General features: G+C 36.5%; 1 protein-coding gene across 1 annotated transcript in view; it reads left to right on the forward strand.

Annotated features, from left to right (window-relative positions):
• col7a1l (collagen type VII alpha 1-like) overlaps nt 1-26,607 on the forward strand; it is a 548,766-nt gene that overhangs the window by 485,235 nt on the left and 36,924 nt on the right. Inside the window, exons 100-103 of the mRNA XM_051929632.1 lie at nt 3,299-3,361; nt 12,494-12,610; nt 14,346-14,423; nt 15,920-15,973. Of these exons, the coding sequence (XP_051785592.1) occupies nt 3,299-3,361; nt 12,494-12,610; nt 14,346-14,423; nt 15,920-15,973 (312 nt within the window). The remainder of the gene's footprint in view (nt 1-3,298; nt 3,362-12,493; nt 12,611-14,345; nt 14,424-15,919; nt 15,974-26,607) is intronic.

A 26,607-nucleotide genomic window follows, 5' to 3' on the forward strand; every position in this document is an offset into this window, starting at 1 on the left:
CATATGAATATTTATAAGCCGATTGCGACTTGTAAGGGATAAATTGTGAGAAAAGTTTGTACACCAGGTTTTATAAATCTGAATTTTTTTTTGGTGCTCACATTTTCCTGTTTTTTTTTTTGTTTTTTTTTGCTGTACACATATTTTCACGCTGAAATCCATGCAAATTTTTATAAAAGAGGCCCCTGGATTAGGTCCCCACACAGTCTCTTCAGCTCAAGACTATAAACAGTTTTAATTCTCCGACTCTGTCCTATCTGTCCAAACAGGATATGTCTTTAAGGCCTGGTTGCTCTCATCTGCACAGCTTCAAGTGCTGCTAGGTGTTCTTTGTTGCGTGGTGACCAGAACTGCACATAATACTCCAGCATAATATCCCATGATTTATATTTAACAGGTTTTACAAAATAACCTAGAATTTTATTTACCCTTTTACTAACTTCTGCACATTGCTTAGATGATAAAATTGTTGTGTTAACATAAACCCCTAAATGCTTTACAGAGTTTGCTTCCTGTAGGACAGTGTCTCCCATGTTGTATTTATAATTGATGTTCCTTTTGCCTGCGTGTGTTAAACTGCATGTTCCCAGTGTTCACCCTGTTCTGAACGTCTAAGTCTTTCAGAATTGTTTTTGTGGTGTCCTCAATGCCTGCCATTGCTCCAGTTTTAGTATCTTTATTTTTATATAATGTGTACTAAGAAATATTTTTCTTTTTCATGTTTTCAGTCCATTGAACAATGTGTAGAATGTGTTAATATTGAGCATTTCTTTTTAGAACTGTAAAGTTTAGCATTAATTTGACAAGAATTTCAGAGTAAATATGTTATATGCAATATTTTAAAATTTTCAATACCACTTTCCAAACTTTCAAGGAAAAAAAAAGGCAGGCTAGTCAGATTGTAGAACATTCTGCCCCAAAATTCTATTGAAGCAGATTGCAGTAATCTGCCTGCTAGGCATTACCAATCTAAACAAAAGTCAACTTTCACGCAGTAAAAAGAAAAAGCACTTACCTGTTTTAATAGCCGAAGTGTGGGAGTGCGTTTCCACAGGGAATTTTAATTTTGCCTTCGGCAGGTATGCGTGGTGTGGTACTGTCAACGGGTCAGGCACCTCCAGGTCAGGCATGCTGGAAACAGAGTGCGGAGTGTTTTAGTTCAGTTAGTTTTGTGCATACATGTGTTAGTCTGAGAAGGGGATCCCAAGAGAATGTCCCGAGGTAAGGTTACAAAAAAAAAATTACTTTCGCAGAATGTAAGCGCGTCGGGATATGCTCAAGCTTGTGCACACACAAGGCCGCTAGCCTGTTTAATTCCTTGTATATAAATAGATACAGATATATCCTAGTAGTAGTAGTAGTAGTAGTATTTTTTGGTGGAGGTATTTATATAGTTTGGGGTTTGGTGCATTTTTTTTTTTTTTTCTTGTATATACTGTACACCTCTTTTTTTTCTTCTTGTGAATATTTTTGGGATTCTTTGGACTTTGCTTTGAGTAATTTCTTCCTTACTGGTTTCTTTCTTTAGGAAGACTACAGTTTTTTGAATATACATTTTTGTCTTAATTTTTAATTTTCAGACTGACAAATTTACTGTAAATATCATCCACTATTTTTAACTAGGACATTATTTTTTTGTGTTTTTGTGCACCTGTAAATAAAACCCACATTTGTTTTTGGAAAATGCCACCTTTTTGTGTCTGTCTCCTTGTCTTAATTGTCTTAATTCTCTCAAGTTTGATCCCATTTGGTCCCGAACTACAAGACCCACTATGTAGTGTGGTGCCAACCTTGCCACTTCATAGCGTGTCACAAAGATATTCTCCCATTTTTTTAAGAAGTGATCAAATTAATTTCTGTCTTAGAGCAGATCACCAAACAATCTTGATGAACTGAAAGATCAACTGTCATTTTAAAAATTTCTGGTTTTATATCCTTTATGTAACATTTAAAATATAACCAAATAACTTAAGAGTATTTTATGTTTATAAAAGGAAATTAGAACATTAGAACCCTCTAGACGAGAACAGACCATTCAGCCCAACAAAGCGCCCCAGTCCTATCCACTTATTTCTTCCAAAAAAACATCAAGTCGAGTTTTGAAAGTCCCTAATGTCTTACTGTCTACCACACTACTTGGTAGCTTATTCCAAGTGTCTATCGTTCTTTGTGTAAAGAAAAACTTCCTAATGTTTGTGCGAAATTTACCCTTAACAAGTTTCCAACTGTGTCCCCGTGTTCTTGATGAACTCATTTTAAAATAAAAGTCTCGATCCACTGTACTGATTCCCTTCATAATTTTAAACACTTCAATCATGTCACCTCTTAATCTTCTTTAGCTTAAACTGTATAGGCTCAGCTCTTTTAATCTTTAATTCCTCATAATTCAACCTCTGTAGCCCTGGAATCAGCCAAGTCGCTCTTCTCTGGACCTTTTCTAGCGCTACTATGTCCTTTTTGTAGCCTGGAGACCAAAACTGCACACAGTACTCAAGATGAGGCCTCACCAGTGCATTATAAAGGTTGAGCATAACCTCCTTGGACTTCCACTCCACACATCGTGCTATATAACCTAACATTCTGTTAGCCGCTTTAATGGCTTCTGAACACTGTCTGGAAGTCGATAGCTTAGAGTCCACTATGACTCCTAAATCCTTCTCATAAGGTGTACTCTCGATTTTCAGACAGCCTATTGTGTATTCAAACCTCACATTTTTACTTCCTATGTGTAATACTTTACATTTACTGACATTAAATTTCATCTGCCACAAATCTGCCCAAGCCTGTATGCTATCCTTCTGTAATGATATAACGGATTCCAAATTATCTGCTAATCCACCTATCTTGGTATCATCTGCAAACTTAACCAGCTTGTTACTTATATTCCTATCTAAATCATTTATATACTAAAAATAGCAGTGGCCTCAGTGCTGACGTATGTGAAACACCACTCGTAACATCGGCCAGTTCTAAAGAGGTTTCTCGCATCATCATCCTCTGCTTCCTGTGCTGTCCTTTACTTTGAAAATATAAAAAATATCCATGACATTTACACCATTCAATTTTAGTTTTTCTTTTTCTGAATCTGTTATTTATTAAATACTAATGGCATTCTGTACATGGGCACATCTACTTATCTACTTGTAAAAATGCATTTGCCATTACTGTATTAGATTTTATCAACTGAAAAGTGGAAACTGATGTAAGTAGGCAGAAAACATGCATAACAAAATGTAATTTCATTTATTCTTTTTTAAGCATTAATGCCGTGTTGTAATGCTTTATACATTTACTCTAGGGAATCATGGGAGACCCAGGAAAGAATGGAATTCCTGGAATGGATGGAGAGAAGGGAGATAAGGTAAGAAACTCTGTATCATTTACGTCATCCTAAAGTATGCATAATCTATCTCTATCTGTTAATATTTCATATGTGTTGTAACTATTAATGATTATGATGTTTACATTTACATTACATTTTTTAATATATTTTCTTATATTTTTGTTTTTATAATGTGCAAAGGAAAATCATCATTTAGATTTCCCCTGCTGTGCACGGTTTGCAATGATTTACTCTCATATCTTTAGGATGTCATTACAATTTCCCAAGATGGTGGGATTTAAAACTATCTGCGTATGATGACAGAGATAAGAAAACAGAAAAAACAAGATCTGGAAACGGTCAGTGTAATTAAGGCCAGAAATTGAAATATCAGGCAAACCTAGTGAGATACTAAGAGTGAACGGAGGGAGTACTATGAGCAACTGTTAAATACAAAAAATTGTGGGAGGCATCTTGAAATAGCTGGCAAGGCAGGTGAACCAGTGATAGACATACAAAGACTAGAAATTAAGAAGGCATCAGGTAAGATGAACATAGGTAAAACACGTGGGCCCTTGGGGGCGCTGAAAGATATGCATTCGCAGAAGAGGAGGAGAACTAGTTGGTGGAACTGATGAGAGGAAAAGAAATTAGATGACTGGAGAAAGACTGCACTGGCTGCTTTGTTTAAAAGCAAGAGCAATTTATAGGGGTGGGGGGTTAGATTAATGGAGCACTCGATGTATATGTTGGAAAGAGGAATATCCCATGGGAAATTTTTACTGCTCACAGGTTGATCTTTGATGGCTCATGAGACTTAAGAGATTCTAATTTATGTTTCATTTAAGAATCAGAGAGAGAGAGAGGAGAGAGAGGTTGGGAGCATACAATGATACAGCATGTTGATGCACACACCACATGACAAACCACCTCAGGACCCGAGTGCAGCCATGCGACGGGTGATATCTCAGCACCAAGTTAGTTCCAATGGAGTGGAACAGTGTGAGTTTGTTTTACAGGAACTGGAGTGCCAATCCTTCCATCAAACCCCATATTTAGCTGGATGCAGATTAATGTCATACCCAGGACGGAGCAACTGCAGAATCACTTCTGGCATTCACGGGATTTGAACCGCGATTGCCAGCACAGATTCTTAGCCTCAGAGCCCCTATTCTGCCTTTTTAACAATCAACTTTGTCACAAACGTTTCTCCTAAAATTCCATAGGAGAAATAGCTTTAGACAAAAGGGAGGCGCGAGATGCACTTGATGTAAAAGCAATCAGAATTGAGAATTTGGATTGAAAAGCATATGTTTTGAGAGATCTTTTTCAGGTCTTGTTTTAATCTCTTTCAAGACTCCATATTTTTTTCCTTATTATTGGACTGATGCCTTTATCTAAGGTGACTTACAACATTTGAGATATGATCACATTACATTTCTTTTCATTTTTCAAGTGGAACACAGGCAGGTGAACTGACTTTCACTTTGGTCACATGGTGTCAGTAGCAGAGTTTGGACACACAACTTGGTTTTAAGTCCAAGGTCTTAACCGCTATGCCATACTGCTTGCCATTTTTTCCAGAATGATCTAACTGCAGAACATCAATATAAATTAGAGTACATTTTTGTAAACATAGTAAAGTGTTTTATTAACATAAACAATTGTACATTTCACCATATATTAATGAGCACATGATGCAAATACATTCAAAGAGCAAAAAAAAAGACAAATGTCCAGAAACTAGATGGAATATGTGAGCCAGCAGTATGATTTTGCTGAGATCTCTGCTAAAACTCAAGAGGAGACACTTGTGAGAATACTGGGTTCTTTTTTTCTCAGAAGAAAACTTTGAGAAGCAAAGAAAATGAAGAAAATGTATCTATTTTATTTCTTCTCATTGTTGTCCAGAAAAAAACAAAAAAGATAATTAAGTAGTTCTCTTTTTTGATTTTTCATTCTTATGGTATATGATGTATTAAGAGAACCTGTAAGGACAGATGATTACCAGTATTGGTTCATTAAAGGTTAAGGATACATTTGACAAGGTGATATTCATTGTGCAACAAATTTAAGACAAATTGTTAGAGAGAAATTTAACATATTACACATTTGTACATCCGTAAAAGGCCTACAGTTGAGACCCAAGGGAACCAGTGTTCTGAAGGTGAGAGACATCAGTTCATGATATAATATAATATAATATAATATAATATAATATAATATAATATAATATAATATAATATAATATAATATGAGGGACGTTCAAAAGTCTCCACACTTTTTTTAACTCTATTTATTATCATTTTTCTACATCGACACCTTCATTTGCAGTTCAATTTTCCCAGCGTCGTACCAACTTTTTAATACCCAATTACTACTCCTCCTGCCTTCACTGTTTCCAACGAAAATATAAAAGTGCGGAAACTTTTTGAACATCCCTCATATAATATAATATAATTGCATTCCATACTATTTAAGTGAAATGAGTGATTTGTTTCAAAGTAATTTGGGGCTTGTGGGGGTTCAGTTGCAGCCATTAAAAGTAAGGCATAGCATGTCTTAGTACGACGTAGTTTGTTTACATAGGCAGCTCAGAGTGTGCGATTCAATACATTTTGGGAGCTTGGTGCTGTGTTGCCCTTTCTGTAATGTGTTGCATTATAAATCAGAGAGGTTGTGTGTGGATCAGAACATAAAGTTAGTTCTCTTCTTTCAGTGGACATTTGAGCGGCAAATGGAGTCAGGGTTATCGGTTTTTCTTTTTTTTTAAATACTGTGTACTCTCAAAATGGACCCATTGAGGGTAATATGCAGGGACTGAACGAAAATTGAAACATTTCCCCTACATTTTGTTATTTGGGGTCTTCGGGCAAGAGTTTGCAACAGGATCGAAGTGCGGAGTTTTTTTCCTGTTTTTCTTTTTAAACTTTACATCACGAAGGATTTGATTACTTGTGTATTATGTTGAGTTATATTGTTATTCACTATGTGCAGTTTGAGTTGCATGTATTTTTCTTTGTGTGTTTTTAGACCTTTGTGAACCTACTCCAGACCAAATTGGTGGGTTCATGATGTGAATTATTTTAAATAGTCCCTAAATTGTGTCAATAAAGACTTTGCGACTTTAATTGTTGTCAATATTTAAGACATCTCCATGGCACTGCATTAATTAGGAGGCGGCGGTGCTGTCAAATGTTTAAGGGGTGCTACATATAATAAAATATAATATGAAACATATTTTACATTTGAGTTTATTACCATCATTTTAAAGTAATGTAGAGATAATTTTGGATTATTTATTTTCAATGCTCAGAACCAATAGTATGCACCTCTTATCTGCATTATTAACGTTTTACATTACAACGTATGATGTAATCATTGGGTATACACCTCTTTTATATACTCAAGGATGTTTGGATAGCTGGTGTCCATGTTATGTTTCTCAGCTTCTGTGATTAATGCAGAAGAAGTTCAATTACACCAGAATTCACAAAGGGTCAATTGAATGGTAAATGAGAGCTACATTGTGTTTCTTGTTGCAACACACACCATCAATCACACAGGTGATTTTTATGTAAATACTTACTTCTAATCAATGGCCCCAGTGACTTCCTAATTTATTTCCCAAAAGATGTGAACTTTATTAAATGCTGTCTTCTTTTTTGATTTAACCTTTAGTTTACCAAAATTGGATATATTGTCTGTCTGTTTCAATAAAGCTTGCAATGGAAGCAACAGTAAACATTGTTTGAGAACTAATTCATGTCTACATGTTTTTAATTGAATCTGTTTTATATTGTGTATTGTTCATAAGCTACACCAACTGCTTCTGAGCTGTCTAACCTTGCTTTTACACAACAGATTCATATGGAAATTAAATATGTAAAATAGATTTTTGTAAATATGTAATTAAAAAATATATTAAAATGGATCTTGTAGTCTACTGTAATATATTTTAAAATATGTAAATTAGTTTTTTTAATATACTGATTTTTAATATACATATTTTTCAAAATGCATGCATTTATTTCATTATATTCTGAAACATATTCTTATTGAAATTTAAGTGTCAGTTTGCATAAAGGTAAAAATCAAGATAAATCATGCCACAATTTAACCTAAAGATCTTGTAACCAAGAATATTTAAGTGGAAAAAATGGATCATTCCAGGTTGGTATATGTTATGTTTTAGCACTTGATGAATGTACTATTCTAATACAGTACTGTGTGAAGAAATCTGATGGACAAATCTAGGTATCTCAAATGCCAGGAGAGCACTGTGTTTGTAAAGTTTGGTGGAGGAGGGACAATGGTCTGGGGCAGTTTTTCAGCATTAGAGCTTGGCCTCTTGGTTCCACTGAAGAGTACTGTTAATGTTACAGCATACAAAGACATTTTAGACAGCTATACGCTTCAAACTTTGTGGTAACAGTTTGTAGAGGGCCAACAAAGCCAGGTCCATAAAGACATTGTTTGTTGAGTGTGGTGTAGAGGAATTCAAATGACCTGCACAGAGCTCTGACTTCATCCCTATTGAACACTTTTGGGATAAATTGGAATGATGATTGTGAGCCAGGTCTTTTTCTCCATCATCAGGACCTGACCTAACAAATGCTCTTTTGGCTAAATGGGCAGTAATTCCCACAGAAATGGACTAAAACCTTGTGGAAAGCCTTTATTAGTGCTGCAAAAGGGAGCCTATTCCATATTAATGCGCAGGGTTTTGGAATGGGTTGTCTAACAAGCTCACATAGATGTGATTGTCAGGTGTTCACAAACTTTTGGCCATAGAGTGTAGCTTTTTATAATAAAAGAAGATTGGAATGAATGTAGGTATTTAATCTCAAAACTAAACAGAAATCAAGAATTATAAATATAAAAATATTTTCTTCATGTTTATGTTATAGTTGAAATGGCATATAACTGAATAAAAATATTTTTGATAAAAGTACATTCTTTTTCAAAATATATATATTATATAAAAATAAGAAATATACTTTCTAAGGCATATTTATGCAACTGTATTATTAATTACACCAGAAATTTAAAGGTAATATATTATGGTGCATGCATATTTTACAATGTACTGTAGTGACAAATTATTCAGCATCCTTTAAATTTACAGCAGCAGATTTAATTTACTTATGAGAAGCCCCAGTACTCCCAGTACCCCTATTCTGTGCATCTTTGTAACTGCCTCTAGGACTGTACCATGTAGAAATGGCCAGTGGAAAGGTGTGGGCACCTTGGCTTAGTATTCATTAGTGAGTGAATGCAGAAGTCCTCCCCTTACAGTAAGGTCAGTCTCCGTGGGGATTATCAAAAATGGGGATTAAAATAAATAGATAGATAGATAGATAGATAGAACTATGCGACTCTTTAATTCCACCAGGGGGGGTAAACGTTAATATTTAACATTATACATAGTTATTGTCTGTTTTTCACCTGTATTATTATCATTCTTTAATTTAATATTATTTATTGTATCAGGAAAGAAAGGAAAGGATTTTGTGATTTAACAAATTACCTTTCCATTTTCTGAGTCAAGCCTATGTGTATATTGAAGCATGGGTCTCAATTAAGAAACAAGAGTGGAGTTTTTAACACATCAATCAAATAGAATAAGAAATAAACAGAAATAAGTGACATAGTTGAACAGACTTGAAACAAAACACACTTGGCAGTTGAAGGATTACAGAGCCACATAAAGAGCAAACTAACAGATGGAGCCAATAGTGTATCTCTGTGGTATGCAGATTCTCCCACAAGTGGAAAATCTCAATGAAGTGATGCCCTTCCAAGCAGAGCCATGTTTGTTAAGCAGACCGTTTACAGCATCATCAGCTTCTGATTTTTTTTAATGAACCTTTTTCTTTTTTGCACTTTCATCATGATTTTTTTGTAAAGCGACCATGGAGGTTTTATTTTTTTCATTTGCTGTCAATGCATTGTATTTGCCTTTTTTATTTTTGTGGTATGTCATTAGTTTTTAGCTTTTGGGTTAGAATTGAGAGTCGTTTTTGTCTTTCATAAGGGAAAATATCAAGTACATATTTTTCCAGTTTCCTTGTAATCCTGCTTGCGCATGGGGCACTCATCTGAATGCCACAATGCTAAATGTGTCACCCCAGGTCTGCTCAACATTTGCAGGGTTAACTTGAACTTTGTCTTACCTGGACACAGCAGAAATTACATTAGTGCTCCTGTAGTGAACACTGGAAGTTCTTTTGGAATATAAGAAGAAAAATTTGATGGCACTTATAATCTTTTGCATCTTCAATCCAAGAGTACAAGTATTTACCAGAGATGGTCAATTGCAGCTTTAGTGCATCTAATCCCTTAATCAAAGATTTTTACTGGAGCTTTCAGTGAACCCCAGGATTAATTTCTGTGTGAAAACCTTTATCCATTACATAGCCCCAGTATACAGATGAATAGCAGTAGAAGGTACACACTCACTGCTGGAATGCCAGATTTAGTGTATGCTGACCTCTGCACGTAATTATGTTAAATTCTAGAAGCCTTGAAACCACACCAAAACTTCATTGGTCCCAACTTTACGAATTATAGCAAATTGTTACCTAAGCTTGAGAAGAGTTTGCTCGTTTTGCATCTTGAAATTAACCCAATGCTTAGATCTCAGTGTTCAAATCCCAGATGGAGACTGACTCAAGCCAGCGGTACATTTTGTTACAATTTAACACTGGTGTGTACACTAGTAACAAACTCTACATTGGCAACTCTCATTAATTATTATTTATTTATAACTCTAATTAGTACAAAATTTTTAGTTCTTCAGATATTCTTACACATTAGGAGATCAAATTGAGTTTCATTTGAGTTGGATGATATTTTGGCAAGAAGGTGAAATATACATGTTTTAAACCATTAATATCTCCACCAAAGTAAAACCAGCCAATGACAATTGCTCCTAGTACTACACTCATACAGTGTATACACTAATACTACATTAGATGCATAACATGTACATAAAGGTCCAGTGTAATCCACTTTTCCTTATTTTATTTCCATTGTAAATCAATTGCTAACTGGAAGATCAAAGAGAAAAAAGAATTAAGAACATGACACAAACACTTTGTACCGAAATGTTATAATTTCATCAAAAAAGAAAAGTGAATATTCTGCAGATCATTCCTGTTTTGTTCCCGCTGTACAATATAAAAGTCACTTTATAGGTATAAACAGATTTTACTGTATTTATTTCTGCTTGTTGTAGAATTAAAGCCGACTCTTATAACTTTATTGAGATTAAGTGGAAATATCTCATGGTCATATATAGGAAAGATGTTTAGAGAGTATTTTTTTTTGTTTACTCCCACTTGAGGAATTTTTGGGGAAAATAAATAAATAAATAAGTGCAAATTCAAACTATATTTCTTCCAAAGTATATGCAACACAAAACCATTCAATGAAGTAATCACAGGCTTTTCTGTATGCAGCTATTTCTGTTTGTCTGTCACTGCTTCCTTTTCTAATGTTGTAGGAACAAAGAGCATCTGGAAGTATAAATGGCATAGCTACACAATTTCATTAAAAGGTCCATTTATATATGTTGCAGTTAAACACTATAATCTTATGTAACCACCACTTACCTGTCATTTTTAAAGTAGTGTTTGTTTTGTAGTAAGAAAGGAGTACTTTCAGAAAGTAACACCAAGGAGGCAAAAATATACAAACACACGTGCAGTTATCAAAAATATAGTATATAAGGAACAGTAACTGTAATTGTTCTTTGGACCTATCTCTACCAGGAGGGGTGGCTCACTAACTTTACTCATCTCCCTAGCACCCCAAAATAAGATCTCCTTTTGCCTCCTTCCACCCCTCTCTCTCTTTGTCTTTTCTGAGCCCTGATCACCACTTCAACTCTGACTATTACCATTATACACCCTGAGTAGGACCCATCTTTCCACACTGGAATAATGGCATGAGTCCCTACTACCAGTGGGTCCCCCCACCTCCCAGCAAGCCAACATCCCCCCCCCCCCCCCTCTCTGCTTATCCCTGGGCTTTCTGGAACCATGTTTTATCCTGTGCCTCAACCCTTTGCCCATCAGTAACTCATCACAGTATATGAAATACAGGAACTCTATTAGTAGTGAAACATGCCTGTTCTGCTTAGGTTTCTTGTAAGAGCCAAAATTTTTCAAATTAAAACTAGGGAAGGAAATCAAGCAAGGATAAGGCTAGAAGACAAACAACTACCACCTGCCTTACTGGGTAAACACAATCAATCAAAGTCCTACCTAGTGCAAACATGGAATGAACAATTCTTGCAGAAAAGAAAAAAAAACATTAAGACACTTACTGAAAACAAAAGAGACCTCACATAATGAAACACACTGAGACTGTTGAGTAGCTACTCTTTACGCTGCCATTTCTGGAAAAAAGTGAAAAACTTTGGAGGACTTACCTGAATGTCCTCTGCTACTCATAAAACACCAAAACATCTCATTAGAATTAACAAAGCAGGCACTGAGAGCATTATGAACATATACTTAAAATACCAGAAATTTCCCCTGACTTCTTTTTTACTTCATTATATCACTGATTACACCCTAAAACTCCTTAAGGGAACAAAAGTAACTTTTTCTAGTAATACATCTTGTATCTTCCAGTTCAATTATGGATTCATTTTAATTTTTCAGAATATCAAGTGAAAGATAGAACGTGCACAATTAAGACTGCTACAGATGTTTTAAAGTATTCCAATTTATGTATTTATCCATTTTTAAATAAGAAAACAGACAGTATGCTGGTATTGTGTTTAACAGGTAAAATGCTGCTACCTGACAGTCCTAGGGACCAGGGTTCAATTTACTGGTCCAGGTCACTGTCATTCCAATTTTCTCCAGGTAACCCAGCATCTCCTCACATGCCAGACACATGCATGTTACATTAATTGCCACCTAAGAATAGCCCTGATACAGATGTGTCCATAAGTATGCCTTCTCATGGTCTAGTATCCTCTGCAGAGATGCTTTCTTCCTTGCATCTGCTCCTTCCAGTATAGGATATTGATCCCTACAGTCCTGACCTGGAAGAATTGTTTAAGGTAATGGATATATGGATTAAAGGGCAAAAGATATGGTAATCTATTTCTAATTTACAAAAAATGTTAATTTTTAAAGACTCTTCAATTTTTAGGGTTCTACTGGTTTTCCTGGCTTTCCTGGTTTTAAAGGGTCTACTGGACTACATGGACAAGATTGTGACATTGGACCACCTGGATTAAATGGTCCAAAAGGAGAGCCAGGGCCAAAGGTAGTGAAATTGTCAAGTACTGCCTTCTTATCTCTAACCATGTTTTTACTTACATTATATTTTTAATTTATTGTGTTTAATTTGGCATGTTTAAAGTGTATCTATCTTGAACTAAACCAAAATGTTTCAGTTATGTAATTTAGATACACATTAGTAGCCTGAATACCTTTTTTCTGTTATGTCTTGAAAGGTGATTATTTGTTCCATTAGATTTCTTTTGAATTTCAGATAATTTAATTAAATATCCGCAGTTTTCATGATTAAGACATTTCTGATCCTTCTCGGTCTCAACTAAATAGATTTTTACACCTCAGAAGTCTTTTATCTCATTTTGACTTGCTGTAAAGCAGCAAATATATTTTCACTTAATGCATGTATATGTTGGTGTGTAGGCTGCATTTAAAGCAATTAATGTGCTGGAGTGAATCTGCTTCTCATTTTATGAAAATATTCAGAAGTGCAAAACAGGTGACATATAATTTTCTGACCTACACGACATATAATTTACTACTGTAATATTACATTGTATGATGAACATTAACCAGCAATAAAATATGCAAAACAGGATTTTTTTACAAAGATGAGATTTAATGATATCCATCCATTTTCCAACCCGCTGAATCCGAATACAGGGTCACGGGGGTCTGCTGGAGCCAATCCCAGCCAACACAAGGCACAAGGCAGGAACCAATCCCGGGCAGGGTGCCAACCCACCGCAGGACACACACAAACACACCCACACACCAAGCACACACTAGGGCCAATTTAGAATCGCCAATCCACCTAACCTGCATGTCTTTGGACTGTGGGAGGAAACCGGAGCGCCCGGAGGAAACCCACACAGACACGGGGAGAACATGCAAACTCCACACAGGGAGAACCCGGGAAGTGAACCCAGGACCCCAGGTCTCCCAACTGCGAGGCAGCAGCGCTACCCACTGGATTTAATGATATTCTATATGAAATTTATTTTACATCATTTACTGAACTTGGTGACAAAAGAAAGAAGCTAAGTGAAAACAATAAACCTGTAGCTTCACTGGGCTTAACTAAATAAAGGTTCAAATGCTGACTTTGTGATAAGATAACTTGTTCCATCTTCCTGCCTCTTCTTACCTTGATACTCATCCCCCTCATACTTCAAGTACTTTCCTTCCTTTTGCACCTCTGTCTTCTATCAAAAGATTCTTTGCTAATCCCAAAACTCATGACTCCTGTAATGATATGTGAAATGGAGATCTGAAGCATTTTTATTAATAGAAGTAAACCTTGAGATTATACTAACTAAAACAAGGATATTAAGACAGAGTCTAGGAACAGGACATGTGTCAATACACCATTCAGGCAACATTTTGCATTTTGCTTCACCACATCGAACCACCACATTCAAACTTTTATCACATACCAACTTTTTGGCTAGTACTGCAACTCGCGCACGCTCAGAGGACGTGTTAAATGAACGCTGGGAACACACGGCAGCCATGATGCGTGCGCGTACGCGTTCTGAGCGTGAAGTATAAACAAGCCCTAAGAGTATATTTTCTCCTGTTATTTTTCTACATAAAAAGCAAAATAGTAGGTTATTAGCTTTCAAGCTAAGGTGGCCTAAAAATCTAAAACAAAAAAGCACTCTTATTCCTTTTTGTATAAAACATATTGCTATTTGAATTTTGATTTGTTTCTTCTATAAGTTAATGAATAGAAAGGAATTTAATTGTTTATGATTGTTTTAAAGGGTGAAAAAGGAAGGCGTGGAAGAGCAAAACCATGTAAGCGTGGAGAACCTGGTACCCCTGGGGAAAATGGACAAAATGTAAGAATATTTTACTGAAACCTTTCCAACCCATGAAATGTCTATTGTTAAATTAGAAACAGTAAGTTAGAAAAATTGTGCAAAATCTATTGTCTATATTTCACATATGGTATTTAGCGTGAAATGAAGCACTCACAATTTGTCTGATGAAGGAAATCATGTACTTTACGAACAGAGTGTTGGAAATGGAGCACTATCATAATGAATGAGCAATCTGTTCTTTTATTAAGCATTAACATTTTCTCCTTAAAATAAAGATGAATTACTCAGCCTACCTTGACCTACTAAAGTGACATTTTGATACAGTATCAATAAATTCAAGTCAGTAATGAATGATCTGTTTAAACATTTCCTTGCCGTTTATTACTGATCTTTCCACATTAGGCAAAAATGTGCAAATGTTATACCATAATTTTGTTGCCTTGACAACTAAATTGCATTTAGATCATGTTATATCTGAGATTTTCTTTAAGAAATGGCGTAAATGGGAGCAGAAATGAAACTCTTCAGTTTAGTACACTGTATATTCAAGATTGATTAATCCATTCATCCATTTATTAGTAAACATTTTAATGTGAGGGGACACCCTTAGGGTTTCTCTCTATACACAGTATAACACCACAGAGCCCAAATCTATACATAAATGGTTTGTTTGTTATTTTGATTTCACAAGAGAACAAGGAAGAACACAAAGTACAAACAAATAGTAGGAAATTTAGCCAAACCAAGCTTTTGGATTTTAATAGTACAAATGGAAACGGCAACAGAGTATCTGGAGTTTTCAAGTGTTAAATTATGATGCCTCATTCCTTCAGTAATGTAACAGAAACACGCCATCATAATTTCTACCTAGGCTTTAAAACCCGAAGACAAGACAATGCTTCATGTGAGACTTGTACTTGACCAAACAAATAATTTAGGTTTTGAAGCAAGTTTTGTTTTTGAGTCTGTGAGTTCAGTAATGCCCTTGTAGTTTAGTGAAGAACCTAATGCCTTGTCGACCAACCTCTGTCACTGACTTGTTCTACCTTAGAAGAAAAACTTTAATTAACCTCTGACACTCTAATAATACAACCTGTTTGAATGAGTTTGCTTCCTAGTTCACATTGAATAGAACAGGTATGAAAAGAAGGTTATATTTTTTGAAAATTTAGAGACTACTATCACTAATTAAAAATGTACAAGTTTTAAAAGCACTGCAGATTTCATTTTGAGTTCTACCTACAGGAAAGCCCAGAAAAATTGTGAATTTCCCCTTGGGATTAATAAAGTATCTATCTATCTATCTATCTATCTATCTATCTATCTATCTATCTATCTATCTATCTATCTATCTATCTATCTATCTATCTATCTATCTATCTATCTATCTATCTATCTATCTATCTATCTATCTATCTATCTATCTATCTAAATAATTGGATAACATACCTGTTTTAAAGATTTAAACATTCTCAATTGATTGCTCAAAGTTATAATACATTTTTTTTAACTAGGGTGAACCTGGTTTAGAGGGGCAGAAAGGAGAAAAAGGAGATCCGGGAGTGACAGTAAGTAAGATTGTTCATTCAGTCACATATTTAGATTAGATGATTAATAATACACATTCCCAGCTTTTATGCTGTATGGACTTATAATCATCTTACTCAGATAAGGTCTGAATTATAAAATCAAAATAATGGAAAATAATTATTCTAATTTGTGCAGCATTTTGGCACAGTGATTAATGCTTCTAACTTAGGCTTCATCATACTGTAGATTATTTAAATGAAGTTAATGTTCTATCTGTATAATGTAATAAACATATTTTGCTGCATTTCATCTTAAAAATGATATCGTCATCATATGTAAATACGCGCTAAAGTGGCTCAGGTTGTGCAATACTATAACTGTATTGCAAGTTTACAGTGAGGTGATTGTACTTATTAGTACAAACAGTTCTACTAGGAGCACTTGATGGACTGATTGATTGCGTTTACAGTTCTTGGGATGAAACTGTTTCTGAACCGCGAGGTCAGTACAGGAAAGGGTCTGAAGCATTTGCCGTATGGAAGCAGTTCAAATAGGCAGCGTGGCTGAGGCAGTGTGTGCTTGATGCTATATACCAATAATTCTCTTTCCAATCAGCTGCTGTAGAGCTGTGATTCCATACTCCGATACAGTGATATAAATACTACGAGTGGTGCAGTGAGAGTAATATGGAAAAAGATGCTCCGCTGTGGCAACCCCTAACGGAAGCAGCTGAAAGAAGAAGGTGCAGTGAGAGTAACAACGCTAAAGCAGCTATGGTATTTGATATAGTTTGGCCATTCCATGGACCATTATATTGTTACAGGTTAATTACAATCAGATGCCTTAAACTAATAAACAATATGCGGTTAATTTCAGTGTATTTGATAAAGCCGTGTCAGGGATGTGCATCTAAAAAAGAAAGGGAAACCACACAGGAACAATAGCACTGCTTTGACGCTGGGTGCCGCCAGTTTGCAAAACCGAGCAGAGAACTTGTGTACGCCATGCATTTAGCTGGCGTGAAAATGTGTGTGGCTTTACACCAAGTTTAGGTTTTATACATCGCAATTTGAGCATGGAAACGGGAGTACGCAACATTTTTGTGCGTACGCATCATTTATACATGAGGCCCCTGGTGTTTACTTCTTAGTTTTAATGTTTTTTTTTTTTTTTGACTTCCTGAAATTATACTTGATGGAAAGATTTATGACAAGAGACCCCTCCTATAACATTGTCTTCCATTTGGAAAACATTAGGTTCTGAAATTCAATTAGGCACAAAGCTCACAGATCTAGAGCTTAGAGGAACAGGACACATGGTGAGGGAGACAAATGTGGATGAAATGAACGAATGAGAAATAGAGAGGGAGCTGCTTTGCTATTTTTTGTGAGCTATTTACATTCAGATGATTAGATCCAAATTCATACCACTGTGCAAGCAGCCAAGAGTCTGCAAATGTTAATATCTAGAATAAGAATAGGTGGGTCCAATGGACTGAGAGTTGACTGCAAAGACCCAAAATGGACAACCTGTGGAGGATTATATAAATTAATGCTCAGGATACACTCACAGGGGTCAGATACCAGAAAGGAAATGTGAATGACTGAGCAACTAATTCTAAAACTATATCCAAGAATCAACAGTCATACAGTATAAGGTGACCAAGAGATCCTAATGATAAGTTTTTATCCTTCCCCTAACTAAAACCAAAACAGACTTTGATTTTTCAAGTTAATTCAAATCTTGGACAAGGAGTGCAGCACAACAGCAACTTAAACAGCTTTGCCTTGTTGGTGTCACATGTCACATCACTAGCAGAACATGTTTCATAAGGGACACTGTTGTTAACAACAACATCACAGCATAAAGGAAAAAAAAATATCACAGTGATGATGTTGCTAACATAATGATAAAAATTACAGGAACAAAAACACGTTTACAAGAGGAAAAGATTACCTCTAGTTCATGAGGTCAAAATATTCAACTATATTTCATTCCTGGTATCTTTTGGTCTGGCAATAATGTTAGAATCGTGATTTAATGTATTACCATTACTGTTATAACATTAAACTGTTGGCTGAATGTATGTTCTGCTCAACAGTTCACAATTATTTTCTATGCAAATTGAAAGTAGTAGTATTGGAAGAACATAAAGCAGCTGCCTTTGCTAAATAAAGCAGGGTCTACATAAATATTTTGTGTTTGTTGTATTATCCTTTAGGGCCACTGAAAGTCAACAAGATAATGTGTGAGGACTTGTTGAACATGACCTTTAATAGTGGCTTTAGGAGGCAGCCATAATCTCTCATCATTCTTTGTCAGTGAAATGTCTGGAAAAGTCCGAGCAAGCAGATACATCTGTATGCAATTCAACTTAATATGACAGTTTTTAATGAATTCCTAAACATTTTACTCTGTCCAAGAAAAAGTGATTCACTTCAAAATGTTCTTACTGATGTATCTATTAAAGAGAATTTCAGGAACACATGTTGGTCAACTATGAGTAAAAAACATTTATACAGGAAAGGCCATGTAGGTTAACTTCCTCTTGTGTTAGGGTCTGCACCGACCCGTTTTAAATTTTAAATGCATACAAGAATCACATAAATTTGTTTATTGCATCAAGGCTTTTTGACTTTGTCAGGAACCTCTATTTCAACAAAATAAAGCAAAAAAAAATATTTTTACTAAATTATAAAATGCTCTGGTTGAAATTATGACCTTTGTGTTGTTAGGGTCGGTTTCGACCCAGTTATGATAAAACGATGATAAAGCAATAATTAGAGCCAAAACTGAAATCCTAAGTGCACTGTCAGCTGACACACTGACAACCAGCTCCTCTCCTAATCATGTGAGCTTTCTCATTTTGCGTGGCTTTCCAGTATACCTGCACAAAAACAAAACAAACAAAGACGGGCATGTCCAGACATGTGAGGTGAATTCACTCATTTGAGTGGCCATTTGACTTGCAGAGTGCACATTTACAATTTGCAGCATGCAAAAATGAGAAGAAGATTTACAGTGAGCCAAGTTCTGGATCATATTTTTGGTGAAAATGAAGGAGAGGACACAGAGCAGCATAGCGATTCAGATGAGCAGGTTTCTGAGGAGGAAGACAATGTGGAGTATCATCCAGAAGACACAGACACATCTGATGAGTCGAATGAGGTCACTGGTGCTGAAGCTGCTCCTGCTGAAAGATTCAAGTCCAAAAATGGTAAGATCTTTTGGAGCTCAGTACCTCATGATGTACATGGCAAGGCAGCTGCTGAAATGTCATCAAAATGACCCCTGGAATCACAAGGTTTGCTCTGACCAGAGTCAGTGACATCAAAACATGTTTTGAGCTATTTATGCCATTGTCACTAAAAAGAATCATCATTACTATGACGAACCTTGAAGGAAAAAAAGTCCATGGCGACATGTGGAAAGACACTGATGAGGAATACCTGGATGCTTTCATTGGTGTTCTTCTTCTTGCTGGAGTGTACAGATCCTGCAATGAGGCCACTGATAGTCTATGGGACGCATCAACAGGCAGAAATATTTTCCGGGCAACAATGTCACTTCAGACATTTCAAATGATATCAAGAGTCCTCAGATTTGACAACAGAGAGACCAGAGTGAGATCTGACAAGCTTGGTCCCATCAGGGATATCTGGGAGAGATGGGTGCAGCTCCTTCCGCTGATGTTCAACCCAGGGCCAGAGGTGACAGTGGATGAACGTCTTGTCCCTTTTCGAGGAAAATGCCCCTTCCGGCAATACATACCCAGTAAGCCAGGGAAATACGGCATAAAAATCTGGACAGCCTGTGACGCAAGAACCAACTATGCCTGGAATCTACAGATTTACACAGGCAAAGCTGCGAGTGGCATCCCTGAGAAAAACCAAGGAAAACGTGTGGTCCTCGATATGACCACTGGACTGCAGGGTCACAATATCACTTGTGACAATTTTTTTACCAGCTATGACCTCGGACAAGAACTTCTCAAGAGGAAACTTACCATGGTGGGAACAGTGAAGAAAAATAAACCTGAGTTGCCTGCTGAAATCTTGCAGGTGAAGGGCAGGGCTCCACTTTCCTCAAAGTTTGCTTTTACAGACACCACCACTGTTGTCTCATATTGTCCAAAAAGAAACCGGAATGTGATACTCATGTCTACTCTTCACAAAGACGCAGCTGTATCATCAGGAAGTGACAAAAAGCCGACAATTATCCACGACTATAACAAAAACAAAGGAGGAGTGGACAACCTGGACAAGCTGACAGCCACATACACATGCCAGCGAATGACCAGAAGATGGCCAATGGTTGTGTTTTACAACATCCTTGATGTGTCTGCATATAATGCATTTGTACTGTGGAGCCACATCCACCAAGGGTGGAACTCAACCAAAAAAAACAAGCGGAGACAGTTTCTTGAGGAGTTGGGAAATTCCCTTGTCAAGCCACACATTAGGCAAAGGGAACGGGTGCCCTTAGACCCAGACGCTGCAGCCTTTGTCAGACAGCTGCAGAGCTCACCCAGCACTCCATCCTCACCATCAGCAACACAGAGAAAATCTGCATCAGCATCCTCCTCAGCCAGCCCTGCCTCAACACCAACCGAAACAGCCCCAACCCCAGTCAGGCCGCCTGATTCGAAAAGAAAGAGGTGTCAGGTCTGACCAAGCAGTAAGGACAGAAAGACAAATGTATTGTGTTTCAACTGCAAGAAATATCTCTGCAAAGAACACTCAAAAAGTGTCACTTTTTGCCACACATGCGTCTAAACACACACATACACAAGCATGTTCTTGCACACAGAGGTTTTTACTTTGATTTAGCTTTGTATTAGTTTTGGAACTTGTAATTGATTTCTATTTGTTTGATTTTCTTGATTGGTTTTTGTTTATTTGACCATGCAAATATATATTTTGTGTCATGACCTGTTCTGCTTTTCATTTTTTTCAGTTTATATTAAAGTTCTATTGCTGAAAAAAATATTTTTTTGCCTTTTCTTGATGTAAATATCTATGGGTCGAAATTGACCCGTAACACCATAGATGTCACTTTAGTTATTAATATTAAAATGAAAAAATAAATAAAACAAATTTATTTAAGAGATGTGTTCTATACCCCTCAGTATTAGTCAGGTAACACAAGAACCTTTTATTTATTAATATGATTTTCTTGAGGTTCATTTTACCATTTTTTTAAATTGAAATCAAAGGGTATACTGACAAAAAAAGGCCAAGAGGCCCACACCAAAAGTATTAAAACCAACATTTTCATGGATAAGGAAGCCTAACAAGGTAACCAAGAGATGAGAAACAAATTGGATGATAGCTTATTGTTTTTTATTTCACTTAAGAAATATAGCAAAAGTTAGACCTCTTATAACATTGCATGATGCTGAAAAATTAATTCACGCTTTTCTTTTCAGTCGGCTAGATTACTGTAACGCACTCCTCTCAGGACTACCAAAAAAAAGACATCAATCGATTGCAATTAGTGCAGAATGCAGCTGCTAGAACCTTAACTTGGAAACGAAAATCCGAGTACGTCACCCCAGTTTTGATGTCACTACACAGGTTACCTGTGTCATTTAGAATTGACTTTAAAATACTGCTTGTGGTTTACAAAGCCTTAAATAATCTCGCTCCATTTTATATTTTGGAATGTGTTACACCTTACACTCCAAATTGTAACCTTAGATCTTCAAATGAGTGTATACTTAGAATTCCATGAGCTAAACTTAAAAGAAGTGGTGAGGCGGCCTTCTGCTGTTATGCTCCTAAAATCTGGAATAGCTTGCCAATAGGAATTCGCCAGGCTAATACAGTGGAGCACTTTAAAACACTGCTCAAAACACATTACTTTAACATGGCTTTCTCATAGCTTCATCTTAGTTAAATCCCGATGCTCTGTATATTCAATTGATTATCATTATTATTCATGGTGGCTCCAAAATCCGTACTAACCCCTACATTCTCTTCTGTTCTTTTTCCGGTTTTCTGTGGTGGCGATCTGCGCCACCACCACCTGATCAAAGCACTGTAACGTCCTTACATTGATGGATTAAAGGCCAGAAGTACACATGACCATCATCATCAAATTCTTCCATGAGAACCCTGAATACAATGAGCACTGATTGATTTACTGTATGTTAGGTAGAATGCCTAGAGGGGGCTGGGCAGTCTCATGGCCTGGATCCCCTGCAGATTTTATTTTTTTCTCCAGCCGTCTGGAGTTTTTTTTGTTTTTTCTGTCCTCCCTGGCCATCGGACCTTACTTTTATTCTATGTTAATTAGTGTCCCCTAATTGTAATTATTTATTTTGTCTTTTTTCTCTTTCTTGTAAAGCACTTTGAGCTACACTGTTTGTATGAAAATGTGCTATATAAATAAATGTTGTTTTTGTTGTTATTGTACTGGAGAAGAAGAAAGGCATAGTGGTAAATACCAAAGAAAGTTCCCTATTGTGCTAGAGAACTGGTAATCAGTGTCCATATTTAGGTCTTCAGTGGGTTAACAGGGATACCAATGGATATAGATGCGGACCTGTAGCCTGTTGCTCCAGAGAGAAATGTTACCCTGCTCCTGGCATACATATATTGGGGAGCAGGACTGGAGTTGACCTCAAAAGAGGAAATAAAGCTACCCCTAGTTTAGAACTTTTTTGAGGTTAAATTTGGGAACTTAAGTGCTGATTAGAGCTTGACAGATTCAAGGAAGACACACCAGGGGTGTGAAATGAGAAGTATGGCAGGTGTTTGAGGGGAATGTTGTCTGACGTACTAAGGTGAAAGCTGGTTCAGCCATTCTACTGTTAGGCCCATAAGGAACTGTGGGTTGAATGTTGTTTTTTCTGTTACTTTGTATTTTGTGCTCTACTTTTTTTTAAACCCTTGTATTTATTTTGTATACTAAAAGTTCTCATTTTAAGTATTTTTCTCTTTGGTAATGTGGTTTATGTAATATGAAGATAAATCAGGTTTATGTCCTTCATTTAAAATAGCACTTTGAACTACAAATCATCCATCTCTCAAACTGTCAACAATGAATAAAACATTTTTTTCAAGAGTTTTAACTAAGAGTGCTGGGAAGGAAAGAATAATGTGTGTTATTATAGTAAGCCATTCCATTGCTGTACAGGATTTTGTAGAGTTTAGTCACTTTTTGGTATTGTGTGCTGCAAACACATCATATGGGATATTTCCATTTTCAAACTTATTTACCAGTAAATAGGCTAAAAGGGAGAGATAGAAAACCAAGCTGCACAGCAGAGAGATGCTAAACATTTTACATTTAGCTGTGAAGCCTTCATCACAAATGTTCAGGAGAGTAAACAAGAGATGGGATGTTGCTGTAACAGGGGTGAGGGAAAAATGATCACAATTAAAGATAAGAGGTCAATGTATGGTGAAAAGAAATAGGAAAAAATTAAATAGAAGATTCAGAGATTAGCTGATTGTCAACTGTTGGATGAATGCAGAATCTTTTCTGAAAATAACATTGACCATCACTGTTTTTTCCATATTTTGCTATACTACTACACATTTTATTAAACTGTGTTGTAATTCTAAGATATACGTTTTAAAACAAACTTACAGACATTTCACAATAGTTGATTAATTGTTAGCTAATGGAAAAACAACTGTGCAGGGAGAGCAATTAAAATGTTCTGTTTCCATGACATCAAAAGTTAAGCGTTGGTGTTTTTTCCCCCCTAAGAGTAAGTAATTCCTTGCGGTTTTGCTGTGGATTGTGCTTATATTTAATTTTAGAAAAATAGCCAAATGTGTACAATGTGGACAGTTATATGCTGCATGTCTATTATACCTTACTAAAGGTGAACTTTATTTATGTTCTCATTCTATCATCAGAACATGTTGTCTTTCTATAAAAAATTAAGAAGCTCTTTAAAAATCATTTACCATTAGAGTCCTATTTAACTAAAAATAATTTAATTGTAATTTGGGTTTCATAATAGTTTACTGAGATACGTGTTAAGAATCAAATTATCATAACAGGTTTCCAGTCTACTTAATTTTGTACAAAACCAGTTTCACAGAAAGGAAATGTAACATTTATGAATGAATTCTTCTATTTACTTATTTACTATTACTTAATATGGGAGGGTTCTTTTCTTTACTTGATTTTGTTTTATTTTTCTTGCCAACTCCATTCTGATGGACATTGGCTTTGGGCTTGACACTTTTATTTGACCTGGTTCAAAATAAATTTTAAAGAACTGAAGGTTAATCCTAATTCAAAACACAGATAAAAACTATTTAGATTATTTAATTGAACATCAGATAAATCAAATTCTTATGTAGCATTATTCACTCATTAGGTTCAGAATGCTTACAAAGACTTACTAATACAATACAGAAACAGTGAAATACACATACACATTTTACACACATAGCAAGGCAAATGATAGTATAGAAGGCAATATTTTTAGTTAACATTTGAGAAATGTCAGGGCAGCATATGTTCAAGAACAGAAATGGAATGACCAGTTTAGACCAGATGGTAGGAAAACAACAAATTCATTAAACAGCACCCTTTAAAATACAAACCTCTGGGGGTCCAATGGCAAAGTCACAGCTCTGCCAGTCTGCGCCAACTGGTGATCCCACCTTCTAGGCAGTTTACAGTCTCATAGACCACATTCTAAAGTAAAATAAGAAATCTTTTGCTATATCAGCAATCATTGATTCTTAAGGTTCCAAAACGCTCATAATATTCCATGGACTGAAACGCTAACTTGACCAAAGCTCTTATGGTATCACCTGCCACATATTTGTAACAGAATGAAAAATGTGTCTTAAACGAGTAGAAAATGAGAGAACCAGAATAGAAAAACAAAAAAGAAGTCAAATATAAACTACAGGTCTAATATTAAATGAGCCAGAAAGAAAAATAGATTGTTAGAAGTTCAAAACATTGAGTAAAAACTCAAAATCCAAAAAGAAAGCCAAATGTCCTAAACCTGTATGTGAGCCTTTCCCTGTCAAAAGTTAAGTTTTGAGAGACATTAGTCTCTGGGTATCGCCACCTTTTATCAACGTTTATTACAGTATTATGTTACTAAGAATTTATTAGTTCTTTGTTTTATGTACCTTGTTTTCTTTATGTTGAGCCTCAGCTGTGGGAAGTCCCAAGGCTTATACAGTGGAACCTCGGTTCACGAACGTCTCAGTACACGAACAACTCGGTTTACGACCAAAAAGTTCGCCAAACTTTTGCCTCGGTTCACGACCACACACTCGGTATACAAACAAGCCAGATTCCCTTTCAGTTTGTACATGTTCAGTTCCTCCAAGTGCATTTCCTGTGCAGCGAGCAAGAAAGAGAGCGAGAGAGCGCAACACACACACACACACACACACACACACACACAGAGGCAGCGCGAGAGAGAGGCAGCGCGAGAGACAGAGGCACACACACAGGCAGCGCGAGACAGAGAGAGCCGCGCACACACACAGGAGTGCGCTAGAGAGACACACACACAGGCGCTCCAGGCTCGCAAAAGAGAGATGCACGCACACACACACAGGCGTGGGAGAGAGAGGCGCGCGCACACACACAGGAGCGCGCTAGAGAGACACACACACAGGCGCTCCAGGCTGAGATGCACACACACACACAGGCGAGAGAGAGAGCGAGCGAGGGACGCATAAGGTAGAGAAGGCTTGCTTTTGTTTTCAGTTCTATTTACAGTGATCGGTTCGTAGCCTGCATTGTTGCAATGTTACTTTTCTTGGTGGTTTATTAAACTACGGATTTTTCAAATGTTCATTTTTTTCCCTATGCTTAAAACTCATTAAAAAAAGTGTTTTTAGCGAGCGGTTCCTAGCACTATAGCGCGAACTATTGCAGTGTTAGTTTTCGCTGTTGTTCAAGGTTTTCTCAGTGTTATTCAATGTTTTTACATTTAGTTTACCATTATGCTGTGCATTCTATGGTATAATTAACTATATTTGTGCTTAAAAACTAAAAAATATATATATATACATAGGGATGGGAATCGAAAACCAGTTCTTGTTGAGAACCGGTTCCCACTGTTTCAATTCCTTGGAATTGTTTGCCATTTCTGCAAACAATTCCCCTATCGATTCCAGTCGCCTCGAGTGACGTCACCACGTTGTGTAGCGTCATTTACCCAGCAGGAAACATGGTGCCTAAGCGGCACAAACGCTCAAAAGTTTGGTTATACTTTACGAGAAAGGATGACAACAGGGCAATCTGCAATACTTGCAAAGTAGATATTTCATCAAAGGGAGGAAACGAATATGCAAAAGCATTTGCTCACAAAACACGCGATAACCTTAAATGAATGTCGTGTTTTTGATCCGCTCCGGACTAATGAATCTCAACCCAGCAGCATCGGTAACGTTTGCAGGTCCTCTCCCGTTAATACGGCAGGTAACTAATCAACTAACATTGCATATTATGTTAGCACAATTTGCCTTATTGCAAAACCTGCTATTACTGTGCATTGCATTTAGATGACCATGACGAGAGAGACAGACAGAGTCTGGCTGTCTCAGATGCTGGCAGTTCTCGCTGCAGTCTGCCGGTAGCGTCTCCTTTCACAGAGGCGGGGAAAAGTAAAATGACACAGGCCAGGATAGACGAATGTCACCGAGCAGTGACTAAGTTTGTGGTAAAAGGCTTG

This window comes from Erpetoichthys calabaricus, chromosome 1, assembly GCF_900747795.2.
Source record: "Erpetoichthys calabaricus chromosome 1, fErpCal1.3, whole genome shotgun sequence".
NCBI classification, from domain to species: domain Eukaryota; kingdom Metazoa; phylum Chordata; class Cladistia; order Polypteriformes; family Polypteridae; genus Erpetoichthys; species Erpetoichthys calabaricus.